This window comes from Urocitellus parryii, chromosome 15, assembly GCF_045843805.1.
Source record: "Urocitellus parryii isolate mUroPar1 chromosome 15, mUroPar1.hap1, whole genome shotgun sequence".
NCBI lineage: Eukaryota > Metazoa > Chordata > Mammalia > Rodentia > Sciuridae > Urocitellus > Urocitellus parryii.
In genome coordinates this window covers 15722820-15738552 of record NC_135545.1, presented here as the reverse complement: position 1 = coordinate 15738552, position 15733 = coordinate 15722820, and the positions used below count along the sequence as shown (strand labels likewise).

The following is a 15733-nucleotide window of genomic DNA, read 5'->3' as shown; positions in this document are numbered from 1 at the left end:
AAACCTTTCTGACGTTAGGTTCTAGCCCAGGACAGCAGTGAACTTGCACAGGATGCCCCATTTTCCTCCGATCGCCATACCCTGTGTGTGGTGGGTAACGACTTTGGAGCTGATAATGACCTCTAATCTAACTAACTAGGGTACTAGGAAAAACCTGCTATCTTAGAGTTACTTTTCTTCTACCATTTCTACCTTTCTCCAGGTGAGCCACCCAAGAAGAAAAGGAAAGAATGCATGATGAATTTCGACAAGTAATATCCGGGATATAGTAGGGTTTCTTTTATAGTTTCCTTTCTCTGAAAATTCTTGTTTAATAAAAATGTTTCCATGGGAGCTGGGGTTGTGGCTCAGTGGCAGAGCCTAGCAAAAGCAAGGTCCTGGGTTTGATCCTCAGCACCACATAAAAATAAATAAAATAAAGGTATTGTGTCCAACTACAATTAAAAAATAAATATTTAGGAAAAAATGACACCTATAATCCCAGTGACTTGGATCGCAAGTTCGAGGTGCACCTCAACAACTTAGCCAGACCCTGTCTCAAAATTTGAATGAATAAATAAAATTAAAAGAGCTGGGGGTGTAGGTGAATGGTAAAGCACCCTCCCCCTTCAACCACAGTACCTCAAAAACAAAAATAAAAAAGATACATCATTTGAATATAGATCCTTATAATGTCCCCATTGGAGAAAAAGGATGGGTATGCCTGGTATTAGAGCCTAATAAGCCAGGCGGGGTGGGCACACCTGTAATCTCAGCCTCTTAGGGGGCTGCATGAGGCAGGAGGATGGCGAGTTCAAAGTCAGCCTCAGCAATTTAGCAAGGCATTTAGCAACTCAGTGAGACCCTGTCTCTAAATAAAAAAATTTTAAACAAAGGCTAGGGATGTAGTTCAGTGGTTAAGCACCCCTGGGATCAAACCATGGTACCAAAAGAAAAAAAAAAGCCGAATACTCTCGATATACCTAATGTTCACTTCTGCTTGCTGAATTCTTATAAGTATAATATTTATTATTTTAAAATAAAAGCATGAGCTGGGCATGGTGGCACAGGCCTGTCATCCCAGCGGCCTGGGAGGCTGAGGCAGGAGGATTATGATTTCAAAGCTAGCCTCAGCAATTTAGCAAGGCCATGAGTAAATTAGGGAGAACCTATCTCAAAAAATAAAAAATGCTGGGCATGTAGCTCAGTAGTTAAGCATCACTGCATTCAATCCCTGGTACTATTAAAAAAAAGTAAATAAAAAGCATGATTATTTTAGAGACTTCAAAAACACAGAATTACAAGAAAAAAATTTGATCACTTAACTAGTATTAATATTTAAATGTGTATTTTTTTGCCAATGTCAAATTATATTTCATTCATTTTTTTTCAGTACTGGGGGTTGAATCCAAGTCCTCCTGAGCATAAGGCAAGCAGTGTACCACTGAGGTACATCCCCAGCCCTCATTTACATTTTATAGTATACATTTTCACTACAGAGTGTAGTGGTCTTGGAATATCATTTTTCACAGACATTTCTTTGTATGAAAGAATTGAGGTTTCTACTTTGCATTAACTCAGTTGTATCAGATTTTTAGATATTTATACATATACATGCAAGTTTAAATTTGTATTTCCATAGTTGTTAATGAGGTTAATCACCATTCCATATGTTTATATTAGGGTTTGTTTTGTGATATGTTTCTTCAAATTTTCTACATTTTTTCCTCTTAGAATAACTTTTATTTATAGTAAGCTTTTATTATATTATATGTCCATACTATTTGGATTGTTCTGTCACTTTAACGTGGTTTTATGAACAGAATTTCTAATTTTAAAAAAGTTGAGTTTATCATTTTTTTCCTTTAAGGTTAATGTTTTTTGTATCTTGTTAAGAACTCCTTCCCTGTCCCAGGTTCATATAAATATTCTCCTATAATTATCCTAAAAGCTGTAAGTTTTGCTTTCCCATTTAGATGTTCAATCCATTTTTAACTGACTTTTGTATATGCTGTAAGGATGGGGTCAGATTTTTTTCCCCCTTTAATTAATAATTTTCTCAGTACCATGTTTAGGAAAATCCATTGTGTTCTCACTGGTCTGCAAAGATATCTTGTGTCCATATGTATATGGGTGTATTATAAGCTCATTATTCTATTCCATTGGTCTATTTGTACATCCTTGTGCTAATCTTGATTACCTGAGCTCCTCTTATAAGGTAATCTGTCTTTTCTTCCTCTGGCTGTTTTTAAGGATTTTCTCTCTGTTTTTTGTTTTCTGTAATTTAGTGTAATATATCTAAGTGCATTCTTTTTTATGTATCTGCTTGGAATTTGTAGGCATTTTTAAATTTGTGGATAGGTATCTATTATTAGTACAGAAAAATTCCCAGTCACTGTCTCTTCAGAGATTGCCCCTGCTTCATTTTCTAACCTTTCCTTTCTTTATCAGGTTCTAGTGAAACATAGGTTAGATCTCATTCTTCTCTTTTTGTCTCTTGATCTCTTCTTGGTTTTAAGAGTTGACAATTCAAAGGTGGTACTAATCTTTGTGCAGTGTCATATGCCTGTAATCCCAGTGGCTCAGAAGGCTGAGGCAGGAGGATTGCAAGTTCAAAGCAGCCAACACTCTTTAAGACTCCATCTCAAAATAAAAAATAAAAAGGGCTGGAGATGTAGCTTAGTGGTAAAGCACCCCTGGGTTCAATCACTGTACCAAAAAGTAAAAATAAAAAAGTGAACAAAAGAAGCTTACCTCATCTCAAGTAGGGTTGGAATGACAGGCAACTAATGTCTTTTATCAAGTGATAGTAAAAACATTTCTAATACTGAAAGTATTAAATACTTTTAATACTTATAACCTTGGAGAACCTACTAAATCCTAAGGCTATCCATTCACAATATGATTCTCTAATCTGAAAATTAGAAGGTAAAAGGGTAGAGAACTCAGAATAGGGACAGTGTTTTTCCAAGGTATCCATTTTGAACACTGAGTGGGTCTACTCCATTTTTAAAATAAGTATATTTGGCATAGATGCAAAGAAAACTAGGGTAAGAATAAGTCTTTCCAAATCTATTCAGCTTAAGTATCTGTTTCCTCTCCTACCAGCCTATAATTACACTCACCTTTTAAAACATTTTTTTAAATCTTTATTTTATTTATTTATTTTTATGTGGTGCTGAGGATCAAACTCAGGGCCTTGCACATGCTAGGCGAGTGCTCTACTGCTGAGCCACAATCCCAGCCCTAAAACTTTTTTTTTAATTTATTTTTTTAGGTACTAGGGACCAAACTAGGGCCTTGTATATGCTAAATGTATTCTACCACTAAGCCACATCGCCAGCCCTATACTTAACCATTTCTGCAGTGAAAATTATTGCCTAATATTAATGGGAATGCATTAGGGAAATAATGTACCATAATAAAAAATGAAATGTAAAAGGAATAAAATGAATTCTGTTTTTGTGAACTCACCTAATATTTAATCAGGGAATATTTGAAACATTCCCAGTAAAATAAGAAAGGGAGGGCTGGGGATGTGGCTCAAGCGGTAGCGCGCCTGCCTGGCATGCGTGCGGCCCGGGTTCGATCCTCAGCACCACATACCAACAAAGATGTTGTGTCCGCCGAGAACTTAAATAAATAAATAAATAAATAAATAAAAGAAAGGGAAAATAAAGAATATATACCTTTACAGATATTATATAATGTTGTTTAGAGGTATTAACCAAAGCATTTAGACAAGAGAAAATTTTGGTTACATATTAGTAAAGAAGATGTGAGATTATCACTTTTTGCAAATAATATACCTATACCTAGAAACCAAAAGTGTTCATAACCAGGACTTTGAAATAAGAAGGATTTACTGGGTTTGGTTACATTTGTAATACTTGAGAGACTGAGGAAGGAGGATCATAAATTTGAGGCCAGCCTAAGCAATTTAGTAGAACCCTTTCTCAAAATAAAACTTAGAAAGGGCTGGGAATGTGGTTCAGTGGCAGAGCACCCCTGGGTTCAATCCCTAGTACAGGGGAAAAAATAGGAAGAAAGAAAGACTCCATATGAAGCATTTCCCCCCTCATCATTTCTACTCTCAACCCTCCCTATGGGCTAGTTTTTTAATTGTTTTCCTAGATGAAAACCTAAGTAGTTCTATAATCATTTTGATCATTCTTTTTGGTATTCTTTGATAGTTTTCAGTCACAAGAACAGTCTCATTTGATTAATTACAACCACTGGTTCAGCTTAATAATCTTTAAATTTCATGCAAAGCCTCCTGCATACAACTTGATGCTTGCAGTGTGTAAAGGGGGACATATAAACCTTCTTCATTTCCTAATCCTGACTTTCTCTTTATCCTGCCCAATAGGCAGTCTTTGAATCCTATGAGATTAGAAAAGGGATAGGCAAGAAGAGATAAGGAGACAGAAAAGACTTTGTTGAAAGACTGGTTTTGTGTTGGTTTCTCTTGTTTTGATGGATATTCAATACTGACTCTTTTTTGTGGGGTACTTTTATGAATTTCTTTGAGAAATCCCTTTTGGGAATCTCTAATTTCATTTCCTGTGATGTGGCAGCATATCTCCTTGAAATGGCTACTTGGAATACTTGGCATGGACCTTGGTAGTTTGTGATCCCCTCCTTTGTGGAGGTCACTTTGTTCCTTCATTGGGTCCAAGAAGAATAGGTACCAATTTTTATGATATATAAACTCCAGAGAGTCCAGCAGAAATTCTCCCCCAAAATATCACCATTCTACTTTGGAATCTTTAAGTTCCCCTTATTTGGCCTAAAGTGAAGCAACAATACCCTCATTGCTCCTATGGTATGGAAATGTCTGATCTTTTCCAAACAACAATAAATTATTGACACCAGCTTATGTATTACAATTCAGTTCAATTCTTTTTTTAAAATATTTTGAACATACTACCTTTATTTTTATGTGGTGCTGAGGATCGAACCTAATGCCCTGCATGTGCCAGGTGAGTGCTCCACCGCTGAGCCACAACCCCGGCCCTCAATTCTTACGCTAACTACCTGGAGTTAATACAAAACCAGAGGTTAAGGAACTTAGTCTCACAGAATTGCCCCTACTTTAGGTGTCTCTAAGGCACTGTACTTCTTTGCAGCCAACCACACAATCTGAGGGGTTCCCATAACCCTTCCTTAGGTTCAAATAATTCACCATAACAACATTTTGGTCAATGATAAACCACATGTCTAATGGGTTTTTACATAAAATTAAATGAAGCAGAAAAGTCTTATTGCCCATTATTTTTACTATACCTTTTTCTGTTTAGATACAAAAATGTTTATCACTATGTTAAAATTGCCTACAATATCCAGAAAAGTAACATGGTATTCAGGTCTATAGCCTAGGAGTAATAGACTACACCATATATCCTAGGTTTGCAGTGGCTATCCCATCTAGGTTTATGCAAATGTACTCTATGATGTTGGCACAATACTGAAATCACCAATGACACAAATCTCAGAATGTATCCTTGTTACTAAGCAATGCATGATTTTACTTTTGATTACAGTTTTATTATAAAGGATGCAACTAAGAAACTGCAAAATGGTAGATATGAATAGTATGAGGTATAGGGAGAGGGGTGTACATTTGAATAGGATCTTAAGGATTTTGCCTAACAAAATGTCTGGAATGAAAGATTTGTTTATTAGTATTTATATTGTGAAAATTTCTGCCACTATAAAATTATAAAGTTAAATAATTTATATTTTTAAGAAACAATTCTTATAGTAGTCATAAAAGAACTATGTTTTCAGGCTGGGGATGTGGCTCAAGTGTGAGCACGCTCGCCTGGCATGCGTGCAGCCCGGGTTCAATCCTCACCACCACATACAAACAAAGATGTTGTGTCCACCGAAAACTGAAAAATAAACACTAAAAAACTCTCTCTCTCTCTCTCTCTCTCTCTCTCTCTCTCTCTCTCTCTCTCAAAAAATAAAAAAAGAACTATGTTTTCAAGAAATTTAATTTATGCTATTGGCTAAGATAGTGATATTTTAACTTCATATTTAACTAATTGTACTTTTTAAAGTTTCAAGAAATGTTAAAAGACAGGAAAATGGTCATTGTCCCAGTACCCATTCTCCTTGTGGCTACCCTCAACTCTTGCTGTTTCTCTTGGCATTTTTCCTATATTTTTGTGTTATTTTTCTAGTGGCCTCCTGCCAGATTTTCCTATTCAACAGTCCTTATTTCCTGTCCCTGCAATAGAGTTATATCATTGTTTCTTTTTAAATCATCATTATCCATGTGATTAGGATCTTGCAACTATTGTTAATCTAAGCCAAGTCATAAGCTACTAAGACCTTAGATTCTTTCTAGTTTAATTTTCATTTTTCTTAGCATACATTGCCTTGTTTTTTCATTTTCCGGAGTCCATGTACCTGTCACTATTTTTTTTTCCAAACCCTCTAGCATTGTTGTCAGTTATCTGTAAATATTTTCCACATGAACAAACATATTTTCCCCTGGAGACCTCCTTCCCTTAAGAGTCTGCTTTCCTTCTCTTCCTGGATGTTATTTTCCAGGGCTGCTACCAGGAACTTGCCTTTTACAATTATATTGGGAATTCATACATGGTTCTCATTGTTAGTTTTCCTGATTCTAAATATAATACCATTTCTTTTTCCTGTGTACTTCCTAGTTTTGATGGAGCACAGACCACTAGTTTCCTAAGAGTTATATCAGAGATAATATCATCATTCCCTGCAGTTCTAGAATTGTTTTGATTTAATCTTCACATTGGCTTAGTGACTTGACTGGTTATAGATTTCTGAGCCAGAATTTGGGTTTTTTTTTTCTAATAGTGAAAGAATTGCTTTGTTCTCTTCTAATTTCAAACAGTGCTCTTGAGAATTCCATTGCCATTCTGATCCCTGAAAAGTTTTTGTGATCCATGTTTTCTTCATGGAAGCTTTTTAGAAAGTTCTGCCCCCCCCCCCCCCCCCCGCCGATATCCTGAAATTTTACTCTAACATGTACTGTTTTTCAAAGTCCATCACATTTTTTCCCTCTTGGAACTTAAAGAAAAGGAAAGAGGGGAAGGCACTTACTCATTGAGCTGGTTGCTTTTTAATTCATATCACTGGGAAAGTCCGCCATGGTTGTCCATTTCTAGGAGATAAGATTCCAGCCTCTTCCATTGCTCTATCTCTTCCTGCAGAGCCTTTTACTACCTCCACTATCATTTCTCTTGAGTAGTTTGTTTATTGTTTCAGGGGTCAATGATGTTCACAGATGTGTCCAGAGACTTACTTCTCTCAGGAGAAGGGAATGCCTGGACTCTGTTCAGATGAACTTAGATAAAGAAGTGATGTTGGAGGGGCTGGGGATGTGGCTCAAGTGGTAACGCGCTTGCCTGGCATGCGCAGGGCACTGGGTTTCATTCCCTGCACCACATAAAATAAACATGTTGTGTCCACCGAAAAACTGAAAAATATTTTAAAAATTCTCTCTCTCTCTCTCTCTCTCTCTCTCTCTCTCTCTCTCTCTCTCCTCTCTTTAAAAAAAAAGTGATGTTGGAGAATTTCAGAAACCTGGTTTCAGTGGGTGAGAATAACTACCCCACCCCCAAATTCATAATCCATCCTTGGGCAAATGAATATTTCACTTCAGGTAACCTGCTGAATTTATGCTCTCTGTTCCCCAAGGAATGGTTTGAGTTGAAATGGAATGGAAGAATTGAAAATGGGCAGCTCCAATGGGCTGTGGCTGAAGCTTCATCTTCTCCATCTTCCTCTGGTCCTTCCTGTAGTGACATCTCTTCCTTGACCGCCAAGGGACTGGATCTGATTCCTGGGACATCCACAGGATAACCATGTCCCATATCTTTTCTTGTGAGCAGCACTTTCCAATTCTAAGCCAGCTGTGATCCCCTTATTAGAACAAGGAAAAGAGTCCTGGATGATTGACAGAAAGCTGACCAGAGGTGAGATGATAAGACAGGAACAGGGCCACAAGAGACATTCCCTCTAGAGATTTTATCAGGAAGCTCCCCTCAGAGGGCAAAACCTCCCCTCTGCTATGTGAGCTCTCATGCTTTTTTTCTCTTATACTTTCTCCCCAATCCATGAGAGTAAATACCTTTCTTTATTTCCAAAACAGTTATCATTTTATATTTAAAATTTTTTTCTTTTTAAGATATGCTGTATTTCAAATTCTATAATAGAAGAATCTTTTGGAAAATACATATGTAAATGTGTGTATATTTTCTTTTTCTTTTTTTTTTTAAGAGAGAGTGAGAGAGGAGAGAGAGAGAGAGAGAGAGAATTTTTTTAATATTTATTTTTTAGTTCTCGGCGGACACAACATCTTTGTTTGTATGTGGTGCTGAGGATCGAACCCGGGTCGCACGCATACAAGGCGAGCGCGCTACCGCTTGAGCCACATCCCCAACCCTATTTTATTTTTCTTGTACTGGTTTTCATTTTATCTATTTTCTAATTAACTTCTTTGAACAGCTTGTCCTGAGTTTAATAGTTCATTCTTTCATTTAAAAAAGTAGAGAGCACCTTTCTTTTTTGAAAATATTTTTTAGTTGTCATGGACCTTTATTTTATTTATTTATATGCATTGCTGAGAATCAAACCCAGTGCCTCATACATGCTAGGCAAATGCTCTACCACTGAGCCACTACTCCAGCCCCACCTTTCTTACTTTAAAAAAAAAAATTCAAGTATTAACCACCCCTAGAGACAAGAATAGAATATAATTAGCACCTCAGAATCCCTCTATAATTTGTTAGACCAACTCACAGAACTCATGACAGCACTCTTCTTTGTTTTAGTTGTTGATGGACCTTTATTTTATTCATTTATTTATATGTAGTGTTGAAAAATCAAACCTAGTACCTCACACATATGAGGCAAATACTGTACCCCAGCCTGTGACAGCACTGTTCTTATGATTACTGTTTTATATAAAGATACAGAAGAACAGCTAAATGATATATAGGGCAAGGTCTGGGGGGTGAGTAAGAATAACTACCAAGGTCTGGGCAGGGGTGGGGGCGGTTCTAGGCACAGGAGATTCTATCTTCATGGAATAAAAGTATGCCACCCTCCTGGTCACCAACTAGGAAATTCTCCCAAGCCTCATCATGAGTTTTTTATTGGAGTTTCATTACATAGCTATGACTGATTAACTCCCTGGCTACATGATTGAATTCAATTTCCAATCATTCTTAGTGGTCAGGTGTTGGGCTAGGGCTGAAAGTTCCAACCATCTAATCACGGACTTGTCTTTCTTGGCAAATTCCTTCCTTGAAATTATTTGTGGATCTATCATGAATCACATAATTTTTATAAACTCAAATATAATCAAAAGGGATTTGTAAGTAATGAATGTCACTCTTACCTGGTAATTCCAAGGGGGTTTGAAGCTCTGAACTAAGAACCCAGAACAAAACCCAGGTATTTTCTTTACTGGTCTTTATCATAATGCAAATTGGCTGGGCACCATAGCTGACACCTATAATCCCAGTGACTCAAGAGAGTGAGGCAGGAGGATCACAAGTTTGAGGCTAGCTTCAGCAATTTAGTGAGACTGTCTCAAAATAAAAAATAAAAAGGCCTGGAGAGAGGCTAGGGTTGTGGCTCAGTGGTAGATCACTTGCCTTGCATGTGAGACCCTGGATTCAATCCTCAGCACCATATAAAAAATAAATGAATAAAGGTATTGTATCCATCTACAAATAAAAATATTTTTTAAAAGATGGGCTGGGGGGCTGGGGATGTGGCTCAAGCGGTAGCACGCTCGCCTGGCATGCGTGCGGCCCGGGTTCGATTCTCAGCACCACATACAAACAACGATGTTGTGTCCGCCGAGAACTAAAAAAATAAATAAATATTTAAAAAAAAAAAAAAGAAAGATGGGCTGGGGATGTAGTTCAATGGTAAAGCACCTCTGGGTTAAATCCCCAATACCAAAAACAAAACAAAAACCCAAGTGGGTATAATTTATGTTAATCCTTTGTTTTTAGTTCAGAACCCATGCCCATAGCTATATGTGATGTTCCTGAGTCCATATTCTCTCTCGTTCCATTTTCTGATTTCCTATGAGTGTAGAGAAGTATAATCATCTTTCTGTTGTGGAATAGGAGAGGGGATCTTGTAATAAACTAATAAAATCCTTCATTTCATGCCTTAGCTTTCAGTATTTTCTGTTCACCTCATTGTGTGAAGTGGCAGATGCTTTCAATTCTTCATCTATAGAGAACTACACCCTGAGTCAGTATTATGGAAATAATCCATTATAGGCTTAGAATTTGATTATGTGTACAGAGTCACTTATTACTCATCCATTGGCTTTTTAGCTTCCAAGTTTTATTTGCTGCTGCCTCTTTTCCAGTATCCTTTGTCTTAGTGGAGTTTTTCTTGACCTTTGTTAAACTTTTACTATAGATTCATGAGTAAGCAATGATAAACTCTATATATACAATCTGCCAATTTTTAAACAAATTATGCCCCTTTTAATTTAAAATAGTATGGTCAACCTTCATTATTCACAGTTTCCATATTGCAAATTCACTTACTCAAAATCAATACAGAGCTCTCATGGTCATATACAGAATGGCAAAAAAAATTAAGTCTTCCAATACATATTTATTCCAATTGATATTTTAAAAGGCCCTGCTCTGACTTCTTATTTTTTTTAAAGAGAGAGAGAGAGAGAGAGAGAGAGAGAGAGAGAGAGAGAATGAGAATTCTTTAATAGTCATTTTCTAGTTTTTGGTGGACACAACATCTTTGTTTTATATGTGGTGCTGAGGATCGAACCCAGGCCGCACGCATGCTAGGCGAGCGCGCTACCGCTTGAGCCACATCCCCAGCCCCTGACTTATTATTTTAATTCTCATATTATAAAAATAATCCTTTGCACATTTTCTTTCTGTTGGTGAATTCACTGTTTAAAGTGGCAGGCAAGTACTTGGGGTGTAACCCTGTGGTAAAGAGCCTGGTTAGCATGTGCAAGGCCTTGGGTTCAAACCCAAGTACCGCACAAACAAATAAAATGCCCCTTAAGCATAGTGCTGTGTCATCTAATGTTCCTAAATGCAAGAGGTAGAAGCATTTGCCTAGCATGTGTGAAGCACTCGGTTCCATTCTCTGCACCATATATAAATAAATAAAATGAAGGTCCACTGACAACTAAAAAATATTAAGAAAACAAAGATGGTTGATGTGCCTTAAGGAGAAAATCTCTGTGTTAGAGAAGCATGGTATAAAGTAAGCACTCAGTATTGATAGTAATTATTATGGAAGAATGTCATGGCAAATGGGCAAATGAAGTGGCTTGTAGACATCAAAGTAATGCTGGTTCCACTATCTCAAACCAAATACATGCCCCTTTTCTTCCAGCTCCCCAGATGGTCATTGGCCAAATTTAGGTAATTACTTCTTGGAACCCTTCTTCTAATTATTGTACTCTAGACCAGCATGAGTTATAGTACTGTTGGTCATGCATTCAGCAGTAATCAACAAAAGTAAAGTGTCTTTAAATAGAAGTATATGTAAAACAAGATTGTACATGCTCAGCTGATGAAAGCAACAGTTCAGTATTATATAATTCACTTTTTATGATGAGTTTAAAGAACATAATTACTATGAATAATGAGTTGATCATATGGGTTTTTTAAAACTTCCAAGAATAGTACATATAAAAATCATTTATTGTCTCAGTAATTCAATAAATTATTTATTCAGCTTCTTATATTTTAGGCATTTTGCCAAAACATACAATGTTGAGTATCATATCCATTGGTAAAAATAATTGACACTTTTGACTTCACTGGACCTTATGTGTGTGTGTGTGTGTGTGTGTGTGTGTGTGTATATATATCATTTAAAATAAGTGCTATTAAAGAAAAAGCAGAATGAACTAAGGTCTAATATCTGTAAGACATAATTTTAGATCAGGTATGACCTCACTAAAGAGATGCTACTTGAGCAGAGGCCTAAAGGGTAAGCAGCAATTAACAGCCAGTGATGATATGGAGGGTGCAGTATGCTAGACAAAGAGATTTTTGGTAGGACAAGGCTAGACAAAATATCATTCCAGGTGCTGAATGGATTAGATCAATAGAACATAATGGGGAGACTTAGGAGATCCCTATAGTGATTTAAGAAAGGTGATGCTGGTCTAGAAGACTCAAAAATTTTGTCGGAACATAAAACTGAAGCTCACCTTCTCATATGTTGACATGGCATTCTGCTCCTCACAGGGTATATTTCATCTTCTCTTACTCTCTTTAGTCACTGCTATGAATTAAGGATCCATTCCTCCTTTTAAGGTCAACATGCCTGAATTCCAAGGGAAATTATTTCCAGTGAAACTGCAATTCATATTGTGTCCTATCTGTAGATGAGATTTGCCTGTCTCCTATTCCTGACAGTTTCATTCAGCATCTTAGACTTGTTACAAACTGTCTTCCCAATGTGAATTCGCCAACAGTATACTTCTTCATATTTATTGATCCCCCACACCTGCATTTGTACATTTCAACCCACTTATCCTAATAGCCCTTTCATTTAGGTCTGAAAATTATCTACAAATTATAAAACAAAGTATGGTATTCGGCATTTGTGACCATATGTTTATATATGCATAGGTATGATTAAAATCACTACAGTATGGAGGATAGCCCTGAGCATTGTGTATTGAAGGTGATTCTGATCACAGCAAAATTTGAGGAAGCCATCTGCTTCCCTAATCACCTCCTCAGCTTCTATTATTATCTGACCTTAGTGTTTGTGCTTTTCTGTGTTTTACAAATTGCTTAGCCATATTTGAGAACCATATAAGTATCTTTGCTGGGTGTTATTTTCAATTTAATCTTCCCTTTTTTAATATTTATTTTTTAGTTTTAGGTGGACATAATATCTTTATTTTATTTTTATGTGGTGCCGAGAATCAAACCCCAAACATATTAGGTGAACGTGCTACCACTTGAGCCACATCCCCAGCCCCTCCCTTTTTAAAAAGAAATTTAACTTCTGAATAGAATGAATATATGTACATTTTTATTTTCTTTAAGATCTAGAATCAGTATGACCAAAATATTATCTCTAAAAAAGAAACATTTCAGTCAGGTAATACTTTACCATGAAGATATGCCTCCATTTATTCATCCGACTTTTCTTATTCCACATCAAAAAACTATTAGCAAAGAGAAGCCCTGTGAATTTGTGATATGTGGGAAGACTTTTAATCAGAACTCAGAATTTATTCAACATCAGAGAAAAATGTATGAATGTAAGGAGTGTGGGAAATCCTTCAGTCGTGGCTCACTTGTTACTCAACATCAGAAGATTCACATTGGTGAAAAACCATATGAGTGAAGGAATATGGAAAAGCCTTTAATTATTGCTCAAACCTTAATGATCATCAGAGAACTCACACTAGTGAGAAACCTTATGAATGTAAAGTATGTGGGAAAGCCTTTACAAAAAGTTCACAATTTTTCCCTCATCTGAGAATTCATACCGGTAAGAAACCTTATGAGTGTAAGGAGTGTGGAAAGGCCTTTTCTCAACACTTAAGACTTATTCAGCATCACAGAATGCACACTGGTGAGAAACCTTACGAGTGTAAGGAATGAGGAAAGTGTTGAGGCCTTCAGCAGCGCCTCAACACTTACTAACCATCACAGAATCATGCTGGTGAGAAGTTCTATGCATGTAAAGAATGTGGAAAGGCCTTTATTCAGAGCTCAGAATTTATTCAACATCAGACAATCCATACAGATGAAAAACTATGTGAATATAACAAGTGTGGAAAGGCCTTTAATAAAGGCTCAAACCTTTCTAGACATCAGAGAATGCACACTAGTGAGAACCTTATGATTGTAAGGAACGTGGAAAGGCTTTTGTTAGTCACTCAGACCTTATTCGCCATGAGGGAATTCATACTGGGTAAATGATAAGAAAGTAAGACCCTTTTGTGAACATTTATTTTTTTTAAAACATGTAATGAAAATAAACCAGGAATGAAGGTTCCCTGTGTATTAAGTTTTCCAGATACTGTAACAAAGAATCAAGAAAAATTTGGTACCTTAAAACAAAGGAATTTATTCCCTCACAGTTTTGAAGCCTGGACATCCAGAATCAAAGTTGGGGTTATAAGGACTTACAAAGGTTATGTGAATAACTCTGAAGGAAAATATGTTTTATGCCTTTCTCTTGACATCCCGTGGTTTACAGGTGCATCTCTACTCTGCCTCCATCTTTTGCAGTCTCTCTACGTATCTCTGAATTTTCTCTAACATAGACACTAGTCATATTGTATGTCACCTAATGTATGATCCCATCATGAGTTGATTACATTTGTAAAAATCCTATTTCATTGTGAGATCACATTCACAGGTACCAGGGGTTAAGACATCACTATATTTTGGGGGGTGGGGGGACATAGTTCAACCTATAACACCTTGTGAAAGTATTTTGTCTAATGTATTTATAATTTCCTTTTATAACCTTCTGAATAAAATTTATTTTAAAGTATAAATTTAAGGTCTAAATTTAACCTCCCTTCTCCCTGACCAAAAAAAAAATTATCTCCCAAACTGCTTGGCTTATTCAGTGTTCTTTCCTCATTTTTCCCTCCTTAATTTGTTTATATTACCTTATGTTTTAGGGACATCTTTTTATTGCTGTGACCTATAGATCTGTGCTTCCAATACTGCACTGTAAGTTGTGTTACATAGACTCTTAACTCTTGAAAAAACTATTTTTGAAAGCAGTTCATTTTCTTTACTTTTTGGAACCAGAGCCTCACACATGCTAAACGAGTGCTCAACCACTGAGCTACATCCCTAGCCCCCACCTTTTTTTGAGACATAGTCTCAATAAGTTGCCCAGGCTGGCCTTCAACTGACCATCCTCCTTGCCCCAGCCTCTTGAAGAGCAGGAATTAACAGTAATGTACACGTCACCCAGAATTGATTTCTTATTGTTTTTTTAAGAAGTTGAGGAAAACAGGAATACAAAGAAACATATAAAGACTATTTCAATGCTATTTTAATCCTGCTGACCAGAGATGACTGCTTTCAAATTATTACAACAGATCTTTCCAAACTTATAAAGTGTAATCATAACCCTGGTGCAGTGGTGCACAGCAGCCCAGGGGGCTGAGGCAGGAGCATCATGAGTTCAAAGGCAACCTCATTTATTTAGTGAGGGCCTAAGAAATTAGTGAGACTCTATTTCTAAATAAAATACAAAAATAGGGGATGGGGATGTGCCTCAGTGGTTAAGTGCCCCTGAGTTCAATCCTTGGTACCAAAAACAAAAAACAAAAAACAAAAACAGTGCAGGGCGGGGCTGTAGCTCAGTGGCAGAGTGCATGTATAAGGCATTGGTTTTGATCCTTAGCACCATATAAAAATAAACAAAGGCAATCTGTCCATCTGCAACTACAAAAAATTTTTTTAAGTGCAATAATAATATGCATTGTATATCATAATTTTCTTTTATCATGCCAGAATGTACCATGGGAGTCCGGTTTGGTGGTGCAAGCCTGAAATCTCAGCACATCGGGATGCTAAGGCAAAAGAGCGGAGCATGGTGATGCACACCTGTAATCTCAATGGCTCTGGAGGCTGAGGCAGGAGGATTGTGAGTTCAAAGCTAGCCTCAGCAAAAGCGAGGCACTAAGCAACTCAGTGAGACTCCGTCTCTAAATAAGATACAAAATAGGGCTGGGGATGTGGCTCAGTTGCTGTGT

The 15733-nt window shown here is 36.8% G+C and overlaps 1 protein-coding gene across 1 annotated transcript; it reads left to right on the top strand.

Moving 5' to 3' along the window:
• Window positions 1–52: 52 nt before the first annotated feature.
• On the top strand, window positions 53–13927 carry LOC113175108 (uncharacterized). The gene is given in 11 exon segments (XM_077792812.1): window positions 53–93; window positions 209–268; window positions 7214–7320; window positions 7523–7561; window positions 7857–7940; window positions 9338–9347; window positions 13047–13345; window positions 13348–13622; window positions 13624–13660; window positions 13663–13842; window positions 13845–13927. Coding segments are annotated over 11 exon segments (1215 nt in total).
• Window positions 13928–15733: the final 1806 nt, after the last annotated feature.